The sequence below is a fragment of the Rana temporaria genome, chromosome 2, assembly GCF_905171775.1.
Source record: "Rana temporaria chromosome 2, aRanTem1.1, whole genome shotgun sequence".
In the NCBI taxonomy this organism is placed as follows: Eukaryota; Metazoa; Chordata; class Amphibia; order Anura; family Ranidae; genus Rana; species Rana temporaria.
Window position 1 is genome coordinate 458,438,164 of NC_053490.1, and position 22,517 is coordinate 458,460,680.

Here is a 22,517-nt window from a genome sequence, read left to right on the forward strand (position 1 = left end):
GACACCCTGGAATGAAGACCTTTCCATTAGATATTTCTAATTCTTTCCATTCCTACAAATGTCAAGTGCCAGTTTTAACTGAGCACTTAGCACAGGACCTTACTGCTGCTCTTGAGGAGTGGTGGGGAACTGGAAAATAAACTTCATGTGGGATACTGCTCCTAACAAGCCCAGTGGTATGTGTATCGCCCCCACTTGCTTATCTTTTGCAAATGGGATACTGCACCGTGAGCATGTGAACGTATATAGCTGAAATCCTAGATTGGTTGGAAGTGTTAACTAATATAGTTTTAAAAGTTGCAAACATTGCACATAATTTTAATTTAAAGATTAGGCTTTAAAGCGGAGTTCCATCCATGTTTTAGTTTATTAAAAGTCAGCAGCTACAAAGAGCATAGCTGCTGACTTTTAGAAAACTGATACTTACCTGCCTCACGGTCAAGCAATACAGCCGCCCGGAGGCTCGCTCCTCTCCCCCTCCTCCTCTGCGCCGTCATGACTGTGGGCACCCGGCCGTGACAACTTGCGGCTTCACGGCCAGGCGCGCACTGCGCATGTGCGACTCGCGTGGCCCTCTCCTATTGGCCAGCCGATCTTCTGGGACCGGAGTTGTGTCCCAGAAGATCATCACTGGCAGGGAGGGGCGAGAGGAGGAGTCGCCTAGGCGGTCGAAGATGGGAAGGACGATGTAGGGCAGGAAGAGACACCCCCCCCCAAAAAAATGACATGCCAGGGGGCGAGGAGTGCTTAATGCGGAAGTTCCACTTTTGGGTGGAACTCCGCTTTAAGGCTAGGTTCACACTATTGTGGTTCTAGGAACGCGTGTAAATCTCACACTTTCACCGACCTACAGGAAAACCGCGCCACTCTTTATCAGGTGGGCAGGAATGCCATTGTTAATGGCACCCCATGCATCTGAAAAGGCAGTGCGGTTTCGGGGTGTAAACCGCATGGTGCCAATGTACCATGTAGTTCTGAACAGACGCATTTTTAAAAAGGGTGGTCCCTTACCTCCCCTTCTGCCGTCTTCCCACAGTAGCTCTCTGTTCCACTTGCAAGCACACACAGTTTAGCTCCATTCCCACATCACAGGATTTGATTAACAGTGCTGGATCGAGAGAAGACTTGGGTAAGTGTTGAGGGGGGGCTGGGGGCTGGACGGATTGGCTTTTGAACGTTTTTTTTTTTTTTTTTATTTATCCTAATGCAAAGGTAAGGGGGGAAAAAATATTTTTAGCCTTTAGAACCACTTAAAGAATAATTCCCGGAATGATATATTGCTATATTGATCCAGCTTAGACCAATGTATATACCATACTTGGCCAATGCCCCTGGAAATTGAAAATCACACTAGTAGACACGCACCTCGAGTTATCTCCACTTGCTAGAGTTCTGTGCTGAGCGGTTGTCCTGATGCATTGTGAACACAGAAGGTCAGCCGCTCAACATGGGCACCATATAGAGTAGGTATATGCAATTAGCGGACCTCCAGCTGTTGCAGAACTACAAGTTCCATGAGGCATAGCAAGACTCTTGACAGTCACAAGCATGACACCCAGAGGCATGATGGGACTTGTAGTTTTGTAACATCTGGAGGTCCACTAATTGCATATCCCTGATATAGAGAATGCTTAGCATTTTCTGAATGAATGAAATGTGGTCTCCTATTGGATGAGGTGGAGGGTGTGATGTCACCTCTACACCTTGTCCAATCAAAATGTTTTGCATTCATTTAGAAAATGCAAAGTGTCTGAATGGCGCCCGTGTTGAGCAGCTGACCTCTTGTATTCACAACGTATTGGGCTGCCTGCTCAGCATGGGACCCAGAAGTAAGCGGGAGATTACTGGAGTAGCAATGTCTTGGGGGGGGGGGGGAGGGACAACGTAGTTAACTATATATGCCCCTGGGGCAGCTTCCAGGGCATATACATTGGTCCAGTATTTCAACCATCGAGTATGGGTATATCAGTTTACTAGAAGTCTGAAAAGCAACCCTGACCTCTGTATGTGGTATTGCCTCTTCATGAGCCTAACTTGAGGAAGAACTTGACCAAAGTCTTTAAATATTAGGTCCGCAGCTACAAGGCGGCACATCCTTAGCTAGGCAAGAAATTAGAAAGTGAGAGTGGGTGCCGTTGAAAATGATACCCGCTCCCTGTTTAAAAAAAAAAAAAAAAAACTGAGGAGAAAACGGGACCCTTTTTTATTTCTGGGTGAAGCTTTTCTTTTTCTAAAAAAAAAAAAAAAACTATTCTATTAAGATGCTTTTCCTTTTATTAGATCCGGACAGAGCTTGAAATGCAAATGGTGTGTAACCTGAGGGAATTCAAAGAGTTTATCGACAACGAGATGATTGTTATCTTAGGACAGATGGATAGCCCAACTGAGATCTTCGACCATGTGTACCTGGTAAGTTTCCGGTTAGATCTGTGTTGAATGGTGTCATTTATCTCACACCGACAGTGACGCATTGTGTGTTCTAACATGAAACACCGCAATGTATGTCACGTCAGATCTTTATGTGGTATCGCCGTCCAGCTTTTTCCAGAATATTGCTTTGTTACAACAGAAATTTAATTTTTCCTTGTGAAATGAGACCAAGTGAAAGCAACTTCCTTTATTCAGAACCTTACAAGCCATTGATGGTGTTTCTTCACGCTGTGACGTCTAGTAGATTTGGAGAAGTGGTTTGATTGTGTGCGAATTAGGACTTCTACTGTAATAGAAAGTTAGGCAACTCCATTTGCATTTCTGACCACACAAAACTATTACGGTGTCTGAAGTTATTATAGTGTAGTCTATACTTTGCACAACATACACTCCTGTAGCTGCTGTTACTCCTTTCTTTAATAAATCTTATGGAATGAAAAAGGTGTTTGATGGAAGGCCCAAAAAAAATAATGAAACTTTTGAAGTCCCAAAATACCCATTAGCATTTCTCTTTAAAGCGGTTCTCCACCCTAAAGTGAAGTCCCGCTGATCGGAACCCTTCCCCCCTCCGGTGTCACATTTGACACCTTTCAGGGGGGAGGGGGGTGCAGATACCTGTCTAAAGACAGGTATTTGCACCCACTTCCGGCCCGGCATTCACGGGCAAAAGGCGGGCATTGCGTCACATCCCGTCGCCCCCCCCCCCCCCCCCGTTGTGTGCTGGGAACACTCGGCTCCCAGCACACAGTGGGAGCCAATGGGCGGGCGCGGCGCGACTCGTGCATGCGCTGTAGGGAACCGGGCAGTGAAGCCGCAGCGCTTCACTTCCTGGTTCCCTCAGCGTGGATGGAGGGGGGAGCAGCAGGGTGACGAGCGATCGCTCGTGCTCTGCTGCGGACGGCGCTGGACTCCAGGACAGGTAAGTGTCCTTATATTAAAAGTCAGCAGCTGCAGTATTTGTAGCTGCTGGCTTTTAATATATTTTTGGGGTGGAACATCCGCTTTAAAGTGAATTAGCCACTAAAACACTTTATACAGTTCCCCAGTACTATACACCCTTGTAAACTGTTGTTGCTGGTCATTTAACTGGCCCTAAATGACTGACAATGCCGCTTGAAGGTCAATTCTTGTTGGGTTTATATCCATTTAGACCCATTGCATTAGACCTGCTGAGGATGGGTGGCCACACCAAATACAAAAATTTCTGTGTATGGGGATGCGCTAAGGAGACGTACTAACGCTACTAAAGGCTTCTTTAGAATTGTGATGGGTTTATATTGTGTGCCCATAAAGAAACAAATATGGCACTCTTTAACCCTTAAAGGAGTCGGAAAGTCAGGTTTTTTATCTTTATGCATTAAGATAAGCCGCCTGTGTTCAGCAGCCTCACCACCACCCTCTAATACTTAACTGAGCCCCAGCGAAACCACAATTGTCTCAGCCGTCCGACACTCTCCCTCCTGATTGGCTGAGACACATCAGCGGCACCATTGGCTCCTCCTGCTGATGTCAATTTGTTAGTCAGGCAATCAGAAGAGAGAGAGGATATGGCCGTGCCGCAGCTCCGTGTCTGAATGGACACAGGGAGCTGTGACTTGGCTTGCGTGCCCCCATAGCAAGCTGCTTGCTGTGGGGGCACCCGACAGGAGGGAGGAGCCAGGAGAAGCGAAGAGGGACCCTAAAATCTGGGCTGCTTTGCGCAAATATACTGCACAAAGCAGGTAAGTATAACATGTTTGTTATTTTTATTGAGGATAAAAGAGACTTTACAATTACTTTAATTGCTGCAGAGATTTTATGTCCTCAATACTGAAGTGTAAGTTTTTATTGTTTTTATTCTTCAGGTGCTAAAGGTTGCTTCTGCACTTGTACTCTTCCTTTAAGAAGTACTGTTTACAGAGTAACAGTCTTATTTACGGGTTATAGAAATCTTGTTTTTTGCAAAGATTACTATTAAAAACTGTGATCTAAATTTAGACTGTCAGCTGGGTGATTCTGTCACTAGCAACAAATCGCTAGCTGCTTGTCTGTCCCTATGGAATTGCTCCCTTGCTATCCGAGACCCGCAAGATGTCGCTACCATTGCTTGCTATCAAGGTGTGGCGCCAGCTAGAGAACGATTCCATAGAGGTAAATGGAAGGCACTCTGTCGCTGGTGATTTGGCCGTAGTGGCAGAATTTCCTGTCCAATACCCGCCTTTAGCGGAGTTTAGGCGATGCTGCGGTTAGTTGAGGTTCAACCCCCCCTCTCCTGAACGATGAAGAATTGCGTTTAGGATAGTAAAGTTTTGACCGCTGGTTGCGGATAAACGCCATCAGGGGGAAAATCGCAGCACGATTTTGCCACAGTAAATAGCCAAGTGCACATGAAGCCTTATGGTTTAAACCGGTGCCATGACTGCTGGCCCCAAGTTTTCTGTTTTAGGGTGGCTCCTTTCTCTAATAGCATCCTAATGAAGCCACTGTTGCATGCAGGTACTATAGTTCTAGCTCCCTACACACTGTGCATCATTGGAAACACACAGCCATGTAGCCTAGGCTCCTCCCTTCTCCAAGTTAACATATTGACTGGAGACTGCGCTGTGCTCTGGTAATTCTTTACTATGAAGACCAGAAGCTCAGGGAAGCATCACTAAGAAAGTAGGAGTCTGCAGCATTGAAAGTTGTAAACCAAGTCCTGGGGTAAGAAATTTAACAAACGGTTTACTGGGGAATATAGAGTAAGTATGCAGCTCACAAACCTCGGGCCTATGCAATCACATGCCCTAAATGGAACTCACGGGTGCTGACTCTGCACAAACTTGTAAAAAGTCCTGGTCGGCCGCACACTGTTTAAAGGCATCTTTATTTAAAATGTAAAAATCCTAAATAGTCACTTCAAATGTAGAAAGGACAGGACAAAACGGCTAACGCGTTTCACGCCGTATTCTGGCGCTTAGTCAAGCTAAACACCCAGAGGGTTTAATACAACTTTACACCAGCTTAGGATATGATCACATGTGCATATTTACCATTTAGTTTAATCTCAGTGTTGGTCTTTGATTGTGTGTCTTCAACCCATAGAGATCCCCTGTTTTAAGCATGATTAGGGCTTGGTGTACCTTTAAGGGCACCAAGGGAATGTCCCTTTCCATACATCCATACTGACAGATTATAACATACAGTAAAGACTGAATCGCATTGTTTTTTTTGGTGAATTGTTGAGCTCAGCTTTGTTTCCATGGCTGGGGACAGAGGACATGATTGTAGGCAGCTCTTGTCTTTTTCTCTTTGAAATCGAGGAACCCCGTGGCTTGTTTTATCACTTCAGAGAGCAGGAAACGGGGGCAGCATTTGGAGGCAGAGAGAGGTTAATGGCTGATGACTGGCTGTGGTCTCTGGGGATGTTAAAAGTGTTTACTCTGCAAGGACACTGATCTACAGGTCCAGTAACAGGAGGATAACCAACTGCACAGGAATCGGCAGGCTTTGTTGTAGAAGGAAAGATATATCTTCAAAGCTGGACCCCTCGGGAGGGGAATGATTTCTGGCAGGCGCTAGAACTCCCTGTGGGGAGAAGCAACCCTCTGCCCAGTGGAGTTTATTCCAAAGCTCGTTGCCAAAATCCAAATGGTACCTTTTGGGGGGGTGAGTTTTGCTAAACAAAATTAGCGGAAGCCATGATATCAGCAAATATGCAGTGACTGAATATCACCAGAACACGTGAGCTTCCCTCCAGCGTTACAGCACAGCTTGGCAAAACTACAGGGAGCTTTTCTGGCACACTTTTCCCAGTCTGGGATTTATCTGCCTCGGGGCCATTTTTTGGTCTAGCGGATGAGGAAGCTGCAGATGAAACGGCAAGTGCCTCGGAGCTGTCACAAGTCTCAGGAGTGACCTGACATTGGGGGACATTTTACAGGACAAGGCAATTTAAAGGTTATTCATAGGTTTTCAGAAGTAATTGTTACTTAGTGTATCTTTTACCCATATGCACTAAAGCCTAAATGTTTCTTTGCATTATAGTGGTTCTAATGCATTGAATACATTAACCACTTAAGACCCGGACCATTATGCAGGTTAAGGACCTTGCCCCTTTCTGCGATTCGGCACTGCTTCGCTTTAACTGACAATTGCGCGGTCGTGCGACGTGGCTCCCAAACAAAATTGGCGTCCTTTTTCCCCACAAATTGAGCTTTCATTTGGTGGTATTTGATCACCTTTGCGGGTTTTTATTTTTTGCGCTATAAACAAAAATAGAGCGACAATTTTGAAAAAAATCAATATTTTTTACTTTTTGCTATAATAAATATCACCAAAAAAAGATATTAAAAAAAAAAACATTATTTTTTTTACTCAGTTTAGGCCGATGCGTACTCTACCTATTTTTGGTAAAAAAAAATCATCGCAATAAGCGTTAATTGTTTGGTTTGCACAAAATTTATAGCGTTTACAAAATAGGGGATAGTTTTATGGCCTTTTTATTAATATTTTTTTTTTTACTAGTAATGGCGGCGATCAGCGATTATTTTTTTTTTTTTTTTTTACTGCGACATTATGGCGGACACATCAGACACTTTTGACACATTTTTGAGACCGTTGTCATTTTCACAGCGAAAGTGCTATAAAAATTAACTGATTACTGTGAAAATGACAATGGCAGTGAAGGGGTTAACCACTAGGGGGTGCTAAGGGGTTAAATGTGCCCTAAGGGAGCGATTCTTACTGTAGGGGGATGTGGCTGTAGGTGTGATGTCACTGATCGTCCCCAATATCAGGAAACAGACAATCAGTGTCCCTGCCACACAGAAGAACGGGGAACGTGTGTTTACACACACCTCTCCCCGTTCTTCAGCTCCTGTGACCGATCGCGGGTCACCAGCAGCGATCGGGTCCGCGGGCACGTTCACGAAGCTTTCGGACCAGGTCGCGAGCGCCGCCAGCCGCGACCCCACAGCTGGGCTCTTTAAGGCAACGTACAGGTACGCGCCTGTGCCCTTCTGCCGATGTTTATCGGCGTGAAGGGGTTCTTAAGTGGTTAAGATAAAAAAAACTCCTGTGTGCAGCAGCCCCCCTAATACTTGCTGAGCCCCATCTCAATCCAGAGATATTGCACGAGAGCCTCGTCTCTTCAGGACTCTTCCTCCTCATTGGCTGACACAGCAGCGCGGCGCCATTGGCTTTTAATCCATGTGTAATTGGCTTAAACCTGTTTTCTCTAAAGTTGATGGAAAAGGGTGGCCTGGTCTGATGAATTGTGTTTATTTTTTTTTTATATCATGTGGATGGCCAGGTGTGTGTGCATTGCTTAACTGGGAGAGATGGCACCAGGTAAGAAGGCTAGCTGGTAGAGGCAGTGCGATGCTTTGGACAATGTTCTGTTTGGAAACCTTGGTCCTGCCATTCATGTGGTTGTTACTTGACTGGTACTACCTACCTAAACATTGTTGGCCAAGTACACCCCTTCATGCCAATGGTATTCCCTAATGGCATTGGCCTCTTTCAGCAGTATAATGTGCCCTGCCACAGTGCAAAATAAAAACCCTTCAGAGGTCTAGTGGCATCCAACCCTCAAGGGGCCAGGGCTGTTTTGGTGGCTTAGGGGGACCTACTCAATATTAGGTGGGCAGTCCTAAAGTTATGGCTAATAGGTGTATGCATTTAGGGCCCTTATGACTTTATCCAGTGCACTTGCACGGTCTGCATGAAGATGCTATTCATGCGAATGGCATAACTGTTACTTTTGTAAATATATGAAAAAATATGTTCACTTTGTATATACAAGGGCTATTACAGGCGTAATTGTTGCAAAGCTGTACCTAACAACCCGGAGCATCTTGATCACCGTGAAGAGTTTACTTCAGTTGTTGTGTAATGTGTTGGTCTATTAAGCGTTCTCCCCCTGATGCCTGTACCCACAACTGATGTATAACCATAAGGGTCAGTGAGAGTCCAGCATGTGTTGTGGATTATGCTATCAGACCTTCCTGGAAACCCCCAACACTCGAGCTTGTCCTCCTCACTCCAAAACATGTCAGGACGATACAATACAGTTCTTGGAGTCCCTTTTTTTAGGATCTGTGAAACGTACGTCATAGAAATGTGGTGTAATCGGTGTGCCTGTCACGAGTTATGCCTTTTGGATAGGAGAAGCGCAGGACTGTGCGTTTGGTACACTCCAGGATGCAGCCGTGAGCCACCTTCATCCCTAAATACACATCCTGGTGCTTTCACCCAGTCCTTTGTGTTCATGCTTTGCAAACTGCCCTTTCTCACCTTTCCTATGAGATCTGTGAAGACGTGAACTCTCCAAGTGGGGGGTGTACCTGGTTTGACAGGTTGTTCCCCCTCCCCCGCCCTGGGAAGGGCCGTTCAGAGAGGGGTCCAATTACAGCCCGGGGAATGAAGTCATCTGTTTGCTCTTATGCTAAAGTTCTGTGTGTTGCTTTAGCTTTACCAGGTCTTTTGTCAAACAGATTACATCTACCGAGCTGTAACCCTTTCAGTGTGCAATACAGATCTAGATTTTTACACTCGTATATGCTGTCATGTGCGTTTTTGGCACGTTGCTGCATAAGTTTGCGTTTTTTTGGGATTCCATGTTCTCGTTTTTGGTGCAGAGGGAGAAACATTTAGAATCTGCATGTTGCATGGTGCTCACCTGCATTGGGCGTTTTTTTATTTTATCCATAATTTTATCCATAATTCAAATTCCCAGTATGGCTGTTTTTTGCATAGGACCTATATATTTATGCACGTGACATAACTGGACTCCCATAGAAGCTGAAAATCACTGTGGGCTGCACAGTGGATAAGTGGTTAGCACTTCCACCAAGTAGCACTTTGTTGATTTTCACCCCAGCCACAATCCGGCCCCCTCCCTGAAGTTTGAAGGGGCGTAAACTGGCTTTGTTTTGAAAGTTTGGAGACCCCTGGACTAGATCCATCATTGCGATCACAATTGTGTCCTGCACTTCTTCTTGGGGGAAATAAAAAATGAACAGTGGTGACTGGTCAACTCATGCCAACCAGTTTAGATATTTAAAGCGGAGTTCCGGCCACAATTTCACTTTTTAAATATAAATACCCCTGTAATACACAAGCTTAATGTATTCTAGTAAAGTTAGTCTGTAAACTAAGGTCCGTTTTGTTAGGTTGTTACAGCATTTAGACACTTTATAAAATAGAAATTGACTGGGGCCACCTTAAGTGTGGGCATCATGAAGCCAGACTGTAGGACTTCCTGGATTTCAGCCTTGCAGATCTCGCACATGCTCAGTGCTGCACAAGCAGTGTCAGATCAGGTTTCAGCACCTGTGCTGTCCAAGTCACATGATTCTTTGAGACTGGGGAGTGCACAGACTCCTGGAAAGTTACACCCACTACATTCCCAGGAGTCTGTGCGGTGTAGGTTAGGAAGCATTAAGCACCTAGGTGCAGGAAGTGGGAAGATTAACTATTCTGCCTAGCAACAACACTTTCAAGGCATCTAAAAAAAAAAGGTTTCCTCCTACAATTAAGTGTTTATTTGCTCCCGTCTAAATTTGCCCTAGTATGCGTATGTATGAATGAGTAAGGGCTCATGCACAATGCATCTCAAAGAAACTGTTCCTACAGGCTTTTGAGCTTTGTAGAGCTCATTTTTTTTTTCTGCCTGGAAACTCCATGTTGGCCAATGTGTCCATGCACACTATGGCTTTTTCAGGAGTTTACAGGCAGAAGAACCCCCACCAAACTCGCATTTTTGAGAGGCGTTTGGATACATACACAAGTGCCCAAAAACGCAAAAAAGCTCTAACGCACATAAAAAAGGCAAAATGAGGGGAGTGTTTGTGAAAAAAAAACCGCTTATGCTCCAAAAATCTCAAATAAAATATGCAAAGGAGCACAGAAAAAACACAAGCTACTTCAAGCTTAGGCAGAGAAATAAAAGCTCAAATGCCTGTAAAAGCAGATATTATATTTATATATATATTTATATATATATATATATATATATATATATATATATATATATATATATATATATATATATATATATATATATATATAATTTTTTTTTTTTTTTTTTTTTTTAATTGAGCTGCCGTGTGCATGAGCCCTTAAGGACCTGAGACTGTAAGCTCCTTGAGGGCAGGGACTGATGTGCATGTACAATGTATATGTAAAACGCTGTGTAAATTGACGCCAAGTGACGTTATCAACTCCAATAGTAGACCCCATTACTACAGTGCTTGTGGCTGCCTCCTGGGTCCCACAACAAGTTGTTGCCCTGCTGCTTGGTGAATACAGTTTGTCGCTCGTTAGGCAGATCACTCTATGATTGGACGAGGTGGGGTTCTCTCTACCTCTGGGGAGCCTTATACATTTATTGTGATAAATGCAAAGTGTTCTCTGAAGGGCGTGTGTTCTAAGGGAGCGAATGACCTGTGTTCACCAAGCAGCAGGGAAGCCACTTGGGACAAGACCCAGAAGCAAGCAGCAGATACTATAGTAGTTCCTACAATAGTGATTTTCAGCCAAGCTGGACCGATGTAACCATGCAAACATTGCCATATCTAGAATTCTGCTTTAATGCGCGCACACACATAAAAATGCTAAATGCAAAAAAAAATGTAAAATGGTGTACGGCCAACTTTAGTATACCGAAGGCAGAAAATAATTGCTGTGGGTCATTGACTGTTACAGACACTTTGACAAATGAAGACAGCTGCGTTTTGTGAAATTGGTCACTAGTCATCTGTAATGTATGTAAACGGAGGTGTTGACTGCCCGGTTCTGAAGTGCCGTGACACGGGTAGATTTCTTAAAAAGCGCAGCTTTCCAGACTTCTACGGCCTTTCTTGGAAGTGAACCTCCCCACTGATTAGATAATTGACGTGAGATCATAAGCAATTTTAGAGTTTTTCTTCAGTAAAAGACTTTGAGAGTTTTACAAAATGTGTATTTATTTTTGCAGGGCTCAGAATGGAATGCTTCTAATTTGGAAGATTTACAGACCAGAGGGTAAGCAAACTAAAGACCAATTAAAAAGTGCCTCATCCTCTGAGCGTTACAATGGAAAACTTCTGAAAACGCCCAGCTATATTTATTACTTAAATATAATATAAAAATATTGATTCCTATGAAGCCAGTGCATGCAGTACTTTTTTAACCACATCCTACCCTGTCACTGTGTGTGTGTGTGTGTGTGTGTGTGTGTGTGTGTGTGTGTGTATATATATATGTATATATCTGGGTGGGAGATCTCTCCTGAGTGGACGTTCAGGAACATCCCTCAATAGGAGGGGGATCGCGCATGCAGATGCGCTCGTGTCACCCCGATCGGCAGGAGGGCTCTGTGATTGGCTCTCCTGATCACATGACGGCTGTGTTCTATCACAGCCGTCATGTGATGTTAATAGAGAGCCAGTTGCTAGGCGATCGGCTCTCCTTTCTTCACATTTTAGTTGTCGGTGAGGAGCGGAGAGCGAATCGCTGCAGCCGGCTGGTGATCAGTGAGTATGAGCTTTTTTTTTTTTACACACTGATCACCAGCCTAGTGTCCCCACACAAGGTAAAACACAAGTCCCCCAAAAATCATATGTCCAAATGATCATCTGCACACACCTGTACATGATCATTTGTGTACATATGTCCATGATCACCCAAACCAATTATACACTTGACAGGATTTTTTTTTTTTTTATACCAAAGACATGTAGCAGAATACATTTTGGCTTAAATATGACATTTTATTTAATTGGATATCTTTTAAAATAGAAGAAAAATATTGTGTTTTTTTTTTTTTTCAAATTTTCGCTCTTTAGTGAATAAAACGTCAAAAGAAAGCTCTATTTGTGCAAACAAAATGATAAAAATGTAATTTGAGTACAGCGTAGCACGACTGCGCAATTGTCACTGAAAGTGAGAGAGCGCTGAAAGCTGAAAATTGGCCTGGGAAGGAAGGGGGTGAAAGTGCCCAGTATTGATGTGGTCAAAGTGCGTTGGCTTGTGATGCAAATCGCTGCATGGCCACATCTCTGCAGTGAGTAGAACTGTATTAAAATGTCAGCAAGAGAAGGGATTGTCCCAAATGCCACATGTCTCTCAGAACCCTGTATGAATGGTAAGAGCAGTCTCAGCCCAGACTCTGTCTAGGCCACGCCTCTGACGCACTTTGGCCCTATGTCCTCCTAATGCACACCAAGAGCTGTGCGTTTAGTATGGCTCACTAGTGTGTGCAAGCCTTTAGATTCAGCTACATTTATTTTATCAAAGCTCTAGGCTCTCTATATGGCTGATGTCAGTCTTGTGATGAGGCTGCCTTTCAGATCTCGAGGCCAGCTCCTCGACCTCTATAAGGACTTCCCTGAAATCCAGGCAAACCATGAAATCAACAGTTGAAATACATAAGTGAGCGTTTGTATCCTTGTTCATCTCATCCTGAAAGTCGCACAGCCCTGCCAGACTGCGCGGCCAGGTTGGTGACCTCACTTTATTACAATACACATAGGTCTTGTTCCTCTTTTGTGTAGTTTGATAGTGGGGGAAGCAGCAGACCAATGAGCTTCTCCGCTCATTCCTGTCCGCATGCTTCTTCTCCACACGTGAGCTACAGCACACTGAGTGTCTGTGTCCCCTGTCCCTATTCAACAGAGGTTTTTTTGGGGGTTTTTTTTTCTATCAGTAAGTTTTTTTGAAGTCTGATGTACTTTTGCTGGAGATATATATATTGTGTGTGTGTACGGACAGAGCCATATATCAGTATATTACCAAAAGTATTAGTACGCCTGCCTGCACATGAACTTTAATAGCATCCCAGTGTTAGTCCGTAGGGTTCAATGTTGACTTAATCCAACCTTTGCAGCTATAAGAGCTTCAACTCTTCTGACCACAAGATTTAGAAGTGTGTCTATGGGATTGTTTGACCTTTTTTGCAGAAGCGCATTTGTGAGGACAGGCACTGATTTGGACAAGAAGGTCCATAAAGACCATGGATGAGTGAGTTCGGGGTGGAGGAACTTGACTGGCCTGCACAGTCCTAATCCCCACCCCGATAGAGCACCTTTAAGATGAATTAGAACGGAGACTGCGAGCCAGGCCTTCTCATCCAACATCGGTGCCTAACTTCACAAATGCTCTTCTGGAAGAATGGTCCAACATTCCCATAGACACACTTCTAAACCTTGTGAACAGCCTTCCCAGAAGAGTTGAAGCTGTTATAGCTGCAAAGGGTGGGCCAATTCAATATTGAACCCTACGGACTAAAGCCCCATACACACTATTCGATTTTCTGCAGATTTTTGTCTTCAGATTTGCCAAAACCATGTAGTACAAGAGCCTGCCTGATTGCATACAAATTGAAACGCGTAAGGTTTGACCTCATATTATACAGTTTTGGTAAATCTGGAGACAAAAATCTGCAGAAAATCTAATGGTGTGTATGGGGCTTTAGTCCGTAGGGTTCAATATTCAGTTAGCCCACCCTTTGCAGCTATAACAGCTTCTCTAAGACTGGGATGCCATTAAAGTTAATGTGCATGTAAAGCAAGGTGTCGCAATACTTTTGGTAATCTAGTGCATATATATATATATATATATATATATATATATATATATATATATATATATATATATATATATATATATATATATATATATATATATATTAATGTGTGTGTGTATGTATATGTGTGTGTGTGTGTGTGTGTGTGTGTATGTGTATATATATATATATATATATATATATATATATATATATATATATATATATATATATACCGAAACAACTAATCGATTATGAAATTAATTGATTACTATTTTCATAATCGATTAATCGGCCAGCAACATAATGGGGTTAAAAGATAAATAGAATTATCCCTTTATGGTACAAAAAGAGCAAATTGCTACTGTAAATATCACTTTCACAGTCCCACAGTAAAAAAATTAACCCCTTACAGTAGCGATTATTTGCTCTTTTTGTACTAATTTTTGTTTTTTGAATTCCCATTATGTTACTTAAACATCTCGGCCCTGGGTCGCACGTTTTTTGTTGCTTTTTGCAAAAACACACTATAGTTCTTTTATATGGTTTCCTATGGGACACGTTCGCATCTATGCTTTTTTCAGCTGCTGCGTATTTGGAAAGGGCAAAACGGTGCCATTTCGTTTTTTTTGGTTCAATATACTTCAATGGAGAAGCTACAGAAAAGCATATAATGCGTTTTTGTGGCAATTTGTGTTTTTTTATCTGCCCAACAACAAATTGGCCAAAAAAAAAGTAAAATTGCAAAGTTATTAACCGATTAATGGAAACAATCTGTAGTTGCAGCCCTAATATATATCTATCTATTTAGATAGATAGATAGATAGATAGTTTTAATGAATACATATTACTTGTCTTTCCTATCTGCCTTGTAATGTTGCCTGGTCCAGGACCTGCTGCAGCTTGTGGCTGGACTGTGAAGGAGCAGCAGTACACCGATGAAGTCCTCTCTCTGCTCTCCCCTACTGTTATATAAACTGTAGAGCCCACTGATTTTTGCCAAGTTCAGTTGGTTTGTAACATGACAGATTCAGGTTATTGTACTGTTCTTTTCCATGACTAAGGCCTCATTTCCACTGGCGTTTTTACAGCCACGTTTCTGAGCGTTTTTTACAGCTTAAAAACGCCTGTCCATGTTATTCTATGGCTTCATTCCCACATAGGCGTTTTTGAGCTGCAAGTGGCATAGACGTTTTTGAGCTGTAAAAAAAACGCGGGACCAGGGCGTTCTGAAGCTCCAGAGTAGAGCTGTAAAAACGCCAGACGTTAAACGCTCAAAAACGCTCAAAAACGCGACCGCGACATTTTTAAAGCTGCAGCTCACAAAAAAAAAAAAAATTTTTTTTTTTTTTTTTTTTTTTTTTTTTTTACAAAATAAACATGGACAGGCGTTTTTAAGCTGTAAAAAAGCCTAACAACAGTGGCTGTAAAAACGCCAGTGGAAATGAAGCCTAAATGGTGTTTTTACATCTCCCTGGAACTCTGCTTTCATGTCACTGCTGGTGTTGAGCTTCAGTATGTTTTCCTTGCTTTCATATCAATCCTCCAGAACATAGTTTGTTTTCATTATTGCTCTCTCTCTGCATAATGATGGAATCTGCTGTTTTGTCAAGCCGCAGACTGGTTTGGCTACATAGTCTGTTGTGTTTACCTCGGCTTTGTGCCACATACAGCGGGAGAAAAGCACTCAAAACCTCAGTTTCCTGAATTCTAGCCCCTTCTTTTTATTATCACATCCCCATATGGCAGATCAGATTGCTTTCTTTTTATACATATGGTGTGGCAGAGCACGCTGCCTGTTCAACAGATGTCTTAGTTGGGGTCACTAACCTTTCACCTTTACCTCCTTGCTGCTGTCATAGCATGATTTTTAAGGCCTGTTCCAGCACTTATAGCCCCAGTTTATACATGGGTTGCCCTCTGAAAACGACCTGTGGTGGATCACTTTTCAGTGACGAGTGCTGAGGGGGCCTGTTTTAACCCCTAGAAGCCTGCACTGTAACCGTTTGCAGTACAGTTGCGGCACGGCCCCATTCAAAGGGGATCATGTGTTTATCCCCCTATATGGCTGCCTTTTGCAGCTTATGGGGTGGCTGTTGGGGTGCAATAAAAACATGGCTGATGTAGGTGTGCAAATGGTCACTATAATGTGTCAAATCCATTTATCAAATTTTTTTTTCTTAAACAGGGTCAGATACATCTTGAATGTTACGCGAGAAATTGATAACTTTTTCCCCGGAGTGTTTGAATATCACAATATCAGAGTTTATGACGAGGAAGGCACTGATCTCCTGGCTTATTGGAACGATACCTACAAATTCATCTCTAAGGCAAAGTTAGTACATCTATTGATAACATCTGCTCTTTGGTGTGATTATATGCGTGTATTGATGTTTTATGTATTACAATGGGAGACTATGCTGTGCAGTCTGTTAAAGCTGCCACAAAATACAATTGCAGCCCATGAACGTTTTGAGCAATTCATGGCTCCGTTTCTGAGCAGTTTACTTTTCACTAATGCTGAATTTCTTCCTGGACCACCCGGCTCGACAAAAGTCGATTTAGAAATTGACCGAGCCACGTAAAAAATGATCGGCCAGTGATTGCATCCTATCAGGTTCAGTCGCTGTTTGGGAATTCAGGCAGCTTTGATGCCCAAATACAATAGTGAGCGGAGGAGATTCCTTGTGGGCTGAGCCAGAGAAAATCTAGCCATGTATGGCAAGATTGCATACCTGCCGACCACTCGTAGTAAAATTACTGCAAGCGGGCGGCCAATCACATACGTACATGTATGCGATTGGCCTTCCCACCGGTTTGGGGCATGCATGTGCGCTACCCCTGCCAAACTTGCACAGGCCACAGTTTGGCATCTGATTTTCATCAAATGATATGGGCTGTGTCCAATCACACACAGAGTTCCGTGTTTACAATTACACAGAGCTCTGTGCACTGTGAACAGTGATATGGCTGTTTCTTCTCCCTGAAAAGCACAGCGAAAAAAACAGCCAGATTGTAAAGCACACATTGTTGGGTGCATAGTTAACCCCCTTAATTTCCCCTAGATCTTAACCCCTTCCCAGCCAGTGTCATTAGTACAGTGTCAGTGTACAGTATTTTCTCTGATCAGAGTGTTCTGGATGGGGGAGGGGGGGTATCCCACTTTCAGAACACAACACAACAGCTCAGCGAGGGAGATTGATGTACCAACGTCAGATTGTTAGTACAGCGGCTCCAACCAAAGCTGTCAGGAGTCTCAAACTGGCGGCTTTCCAGCTGTTGGGTAACTACAGGTCCCATCATGTCTCTGCCTGTGGGAGTCATGTTTGTAACTGTCAGCCTTGCCATGCAACAGCTGGCGTGCCACATGTTTAAGACCCCTGCTTTAGTGTCACTAGCGACGTCGGTGTCGGTTACTGGCCCTCCCAGATGATGTCTGTTAGTGCCAGATTGTCCTCCACCCTACCGCAGTCACACTATAAGATGCTGATCACACCCATTACCAATAGAACATCACAGCTGCGTAAATTCCAGTATATATACCATATTTTTAGACCTTATAACTTTAAAATAAACCAGTAAATGTACGCTTATTGGGTTTTGTGTTTTTCTTTTTTAAACAAAAATGTAGCAGAATACATTTTGGCCGAAACTTATGAAGACATTTTATTAATTTTTATTGGATTCGTTTTAGAACAGTAGAAAATAATATTTCGTTTTTTTTTTTTTCATTTATATAATGAGTGAAAACCCAGTGATCAAAAAGCACCAAATGAAAGTTCTATTTGTGTGAAAAAAAGATAAAAATCTCATTTGTATACTGTCTTGACCGTGCAATTGCCAGTTAAAGTAGCTCAGTGCGTAATGGCAAAAAAATTGCCTGGTCATAAAGGGGTTAAAAACTTCCAGAGGTCAAGTGGTTAAAGCAGAAAGTCTGTACAGTACTGCATGGGCTGAGACTATAGCTGGTCACACTTTGTAAATGACACGGGTTCTTTTATTTATTCCGCTCTTTCTCTGTTTTTTGAGCTCTCTAGATATTTTTTTTTTTTTTTTCTACATCCGACCTTTGGAAGTTTTCTCAGAGTGAGTTTCTGTGTCCTGCTGTCATGAAACGGGAGGAACCCGCTCTCATCCCAGTGTTGACACAACAGTGACAGGTGTATTATCACAATTTCAAAACGCCACAACACGTGTCTTTTGTGTGTGTTTTGCTTTGATGTAACACCAGCAGGCTGGCCGGATTTGTGCCCCGAGATGCCGTGCAAGCTGCTGTACATGGAGTAAGAGCGCCCTCTAGTGTTGGCTGAGTGTATAAGTGGTCTTGGTTTCTAATACTGAAGATACAACTGTTTTAGAGAACTGATGGCAACCAACTCCAGCCTTGCTCTGGATTATACCAATTCAAGAATGGGTTGCTATTGGTTGTCTGACACAGGTATTCCCTGAGAGGTTTGCACATATTTCCCCAAATCGGTTATCGTTTTGTTTGCATTCACATTGTATGATATGTTATTAGTAATTGAGTTTTCTGCTTCTCTTGTAGGAAACATGGAGCTAAATGTCTAGTGCACTGTAAAATGGGAGTGAGCCGCTCCGCTTCCACTGTGATTGCTTATGCTATGAAGGAATACGGCTGGAATTTGGACAGAGCCTTTGAATATGTGAAGGAGAGACGCACAGTAACCAAACCGAACCCTAGTTTCATGAAGCAGCTTGAGGAATATCAAGGCATTCTGTTAGCAAGGTGGGCTTTATTTTCTACTTCTAGGACATGTTCATTCAGGTGTTCAACCTATATTTAGGAAAACTGTCATTCATTTCTCCAGACCTAAAGTGGTAGTAAAGTCAGAAGGTTTTTTTTTTATCTTGATGTTTTCTATACATTAGGATAAAAAGCATTATGTATGTAGCAGCCCCCCTTAGCATATTTGACCTTGACCTTCAAGGGTGTTTAGTGCTGGTACCTTGGTAATGACAGAAAGTAAGTTGCAGCGATGCCCATAAAAACGTAATACCCTGAAGAACCATAGTGCCAGTGAATTGAATGCATATATGTTTTAGTTTGCTCAGAGTAGTGATAAACCTATCCTGAAGACGTAGCCAGCTCCTCCAATGAAACACGTAACTAGGGTTGTCCCGATACTAGTATCGGGACTGATACCGAGCATCTCCATCTCCCTTCGTGCTGCCATCCATGCTGCTGCCGCCGTGTTTCTCCCCCACACCCCCCCCCCCCCCAATGCTGCCGCCGTGTTTCTCCCCCCCCCCCCATGCTGCCGCCGTGTTTCTCCCCCCCCCCCCCCCATGCTGCCGCCGTGTTACTCTGTGATGACTCTGTACATTCACATAACTGAAACATCGTAAACTGTGTTTACAACGTTTCAGTTTATGAATGAAGAGAAGCTGCTGTCTTCTCTCATTTTCAGTACAGCTGAGGCTGCAGAGAAAGGGACTGGGGAATCTGTGTCCCTAGTCCCTTTCCCTGTCTCAGAGGGGAGATGTCAGAGGTCTGTTAAGACCCCTGATATCTCACCAAAGCCCCCAACAGGGCTGATATAAAAAGGAATTGCAATAAATAATAAAAAAAAATAATTGTATAAAAAATAAACACACGGACACTGTCCATCCCCCCCCCCCCCCCCCCCCCCCCAGGGAAGGTAGCATTGTAAAAAAAAAATGTAAATAAATAAATAAAAATACTGCCACTGTCACATGAGATTTAAAAAAAAGTATCGGCGAGTACTTGATAAAAAGTATCGGTACTTGTACTCGGTCCTAAAAAAGTGGTATCGGGACAACCCTAGTTGTAACAAATGATTTAATATAATAACCAGCCAGTTAAGAAACATTCATTATTCGTTCCCAGATATATATATATATATATATATATATATACAGGGAGTGCAGAATTATTAGGCAAGTTGTATTTTTGAGGATTAATTTTATTATTGAACAACAACCGTGTTCTCAATGAACCCAAAAAACTCATTAATATCAAAGCTGAATATTTTTGGAAGTAGTTTTTAGTTTGTTTTTAGTTTTAGCTATTTTAGGGGGATATCTGTGTGTGCAGGTGACTATTACTGTGCATAATTATTAGGCAACTTAACAAAAAAATATATATACCCATTTCAATTATTTATTTTTACCAGTGAAACCAATATAACATCTGAACATTCACAAATATACATTTCTGACATTCAAAAACAAATCAGTGACCAATATAGCCACCTTTCTTTGCATGGACACTCAAAAGCCTGCCATCCATGGATTCTGTCAGTGTTTTGATCTGTTCACCATCAACATTGCGTGCAGCAGCAACCACAGCCTCCCAGACACTGTTCAGAGAGGTGTACTGTTTTCCCTCCTTGTAAATCTCACATTTGATGATGGACCACAGGTTCTCAATGGGGTTGAGATCAGGTGAACAAGGAGGCCATGTCATTAGTTTTTCTTCTTTTATACCCTTTCTTGCCAGCCACGCTGTGGAGTACTTGGACGCGTGTGATGGAGCATTGTCCTGCATGAAAATCATGTTTTTCTTGAAGGATGCAGACTTCTTCCTGTACCACTGCTTGAAGAAGGTGTCTTCCAGAAACTGGCAGTAGGACTGGGAGTTGAGCTTGACTCCATCCTCAACCCGAAAAGGCCCCACAAGCTCATCTTTGATGATACCAGCCCAAACCAGTACTCCACCTCCACCTTGCTGGCGTCTGAGTCGGACTGGAGCTCTCTGCCCTTTACCAATCCAGCCACGGGCCCATCCATCTGGCCCATCAAGACTCGCTCTCATTTCATCAGTCCATAAAACCTTAGAAAAATCAGTCTTGAGATATTTCTTGGCCCAGTCTTGACGTTTCAGCTTGTGTGTCTTGTTCAGTGGTGGTCGTCTTTCAGCCCTTCTTACCTTGGCCATGTCTCTGAGTATTGCACACCTTGTGCTTTTGGGCACTCCAGTGATGTTGCAGCTCTGAAATATGGCCAAACTGGTGGCAAGTGGCATCTTGGCAGCTGCACGCTTGACTTTTCTCAGTTCATGGGCAGTTATTTTGCGCCTTGGTTTTTCCACACGCTTCTTGCGACCCTGTTGACTATTTTGAATGAAACGCTTGATTGTTCGATGATCACGCTTCAGAAGCTTTGCAATTTTAAGAGTGCTGCATCCCTCTGCAAGATATCTCACTATTTTTGACTTTTCTGAGCCTGTCAAGTCCTTCTTTTGACCCATTTTGCCAAAGGAAAGGAAGTTGCCTAATAATTATGCACACCTGATATAGGGTGTTGATGTCATTAGACCACACCCCTTCTCATTACAGAGATGCACATCACCTAATATGCTTAATTGGTAGTAGGCTTTCGAGCCTATACAGCTTTGAGTAAGACAACATGCATAAAGAGGATGATGTGGTCAAAATACTCATTTGCCTAATAATTCTGCACTCCCTGTGTGTATATATATATATATATATATATATATATATATATATATATATATATATATAAAATTGTTATTCGGAACGTACTGATGAGATAATAATTATCCACAGCCTGAATGAAATCTGCTCTGTATCGCATAACATAGCTGTGCTTGTTTACTTGTGCTCTCCAGCAGTTCTGTACTCAAATGATTCCTCATCACGTGATCTTGTTTTAAGTCCAGGTGGTTTAAGAAGCATGAGGGTTCGATCTTGTTACGTGATTAAGGCTAACATGAGTATCCAAGAACATGTCTTATCTTTCATGAGTAAAGCTAGTCCTTGCCTCCTTCTCCTCTTCATTGGGTTCATTGGCATTGTGCAACCCATAATCCAGTGACCACCTGCTTCTCTTTATTTCTGAGTCTCGGTAGTCCTGCAGCTGCTTGGTTGCGAGTGATTTATGTGTTTACCCGTGACCCATGTGACTTTTCTGCAATAAAGTTTTTTTTTTTTTTTTTGCGTTTTTTCAGTAATTTGTAAACTTAAGTCAAAACAATTGAATCATTTGTTAATGTTTTAAAACCTTTAGGGTGGATATAAATGACACAACCCCATCCCTGAAGCACTAGCCCAATTCAACCTTTTGATGGAGGCTGTTTAGGGCTTTACTAGAGGGCTATAACGAGCTCTTAACCGCTTCAGCCGCGGACGATTTTTACCCCCCATCCTGACCAGCGCACTTTTTACAATTTGACATTGCGTCGCTTAAATTGACAATTGCACGGTCGTGCGATGCTGTACCTAAACAAAATGTGCGTGGTTTTTTTTGTGGTATTTGATCACCTCTGCATTTTGTTTAGAACACACAAAAAAAACAGTGACAATTCTGGAAAAAACATCTTTTACTTTTTGCTATAATAAATATCCAATTTTTTTTCTTTAGTTTTGGCCGATACGTCGTATTCTACATATTTTTGGTAAACCTAAAAATCGCAATAAGCGTATATTGATTGGTTTGCGCAAAAGTTATAGCTTCTACAAAATGGGGGATAGAATTATGGTATTTTTATTATTTTTACTAGTAATGGCGGACCAGTATTTTTTTTTTTTTTTATCGAGACTGCGGCATTATGGCGGACAGATCGGACACTTTTGACACA

The 22,517-nt window shown here is 42.7% G+C and overlaps 1 protein-coding gene across 1 annotated transcript in view; it reads left to right on the forward strand.

The window, feature by feature from the left end:
- SSH2 (slingshot protein phosphatase 2) overlaps positions 1-22,517 on the forward strand; it is a 356,650-nt gene that overhangs the window by 317,890 nt on the left and 16,243 nt on the right. The window contains 4 exon segments of the mRNA XM_040339439.1: positions 2,281-2,409; positions 11,369-11,415; positions 16,125-16,271; positions 18,483-18,683. Coding sequence (XP_040195373.1) covers positions 2,281-2,409; positions 11,369-11,415; positions 16,125-16,271; positions 18,483-18,683 — 524 coding nt within the window.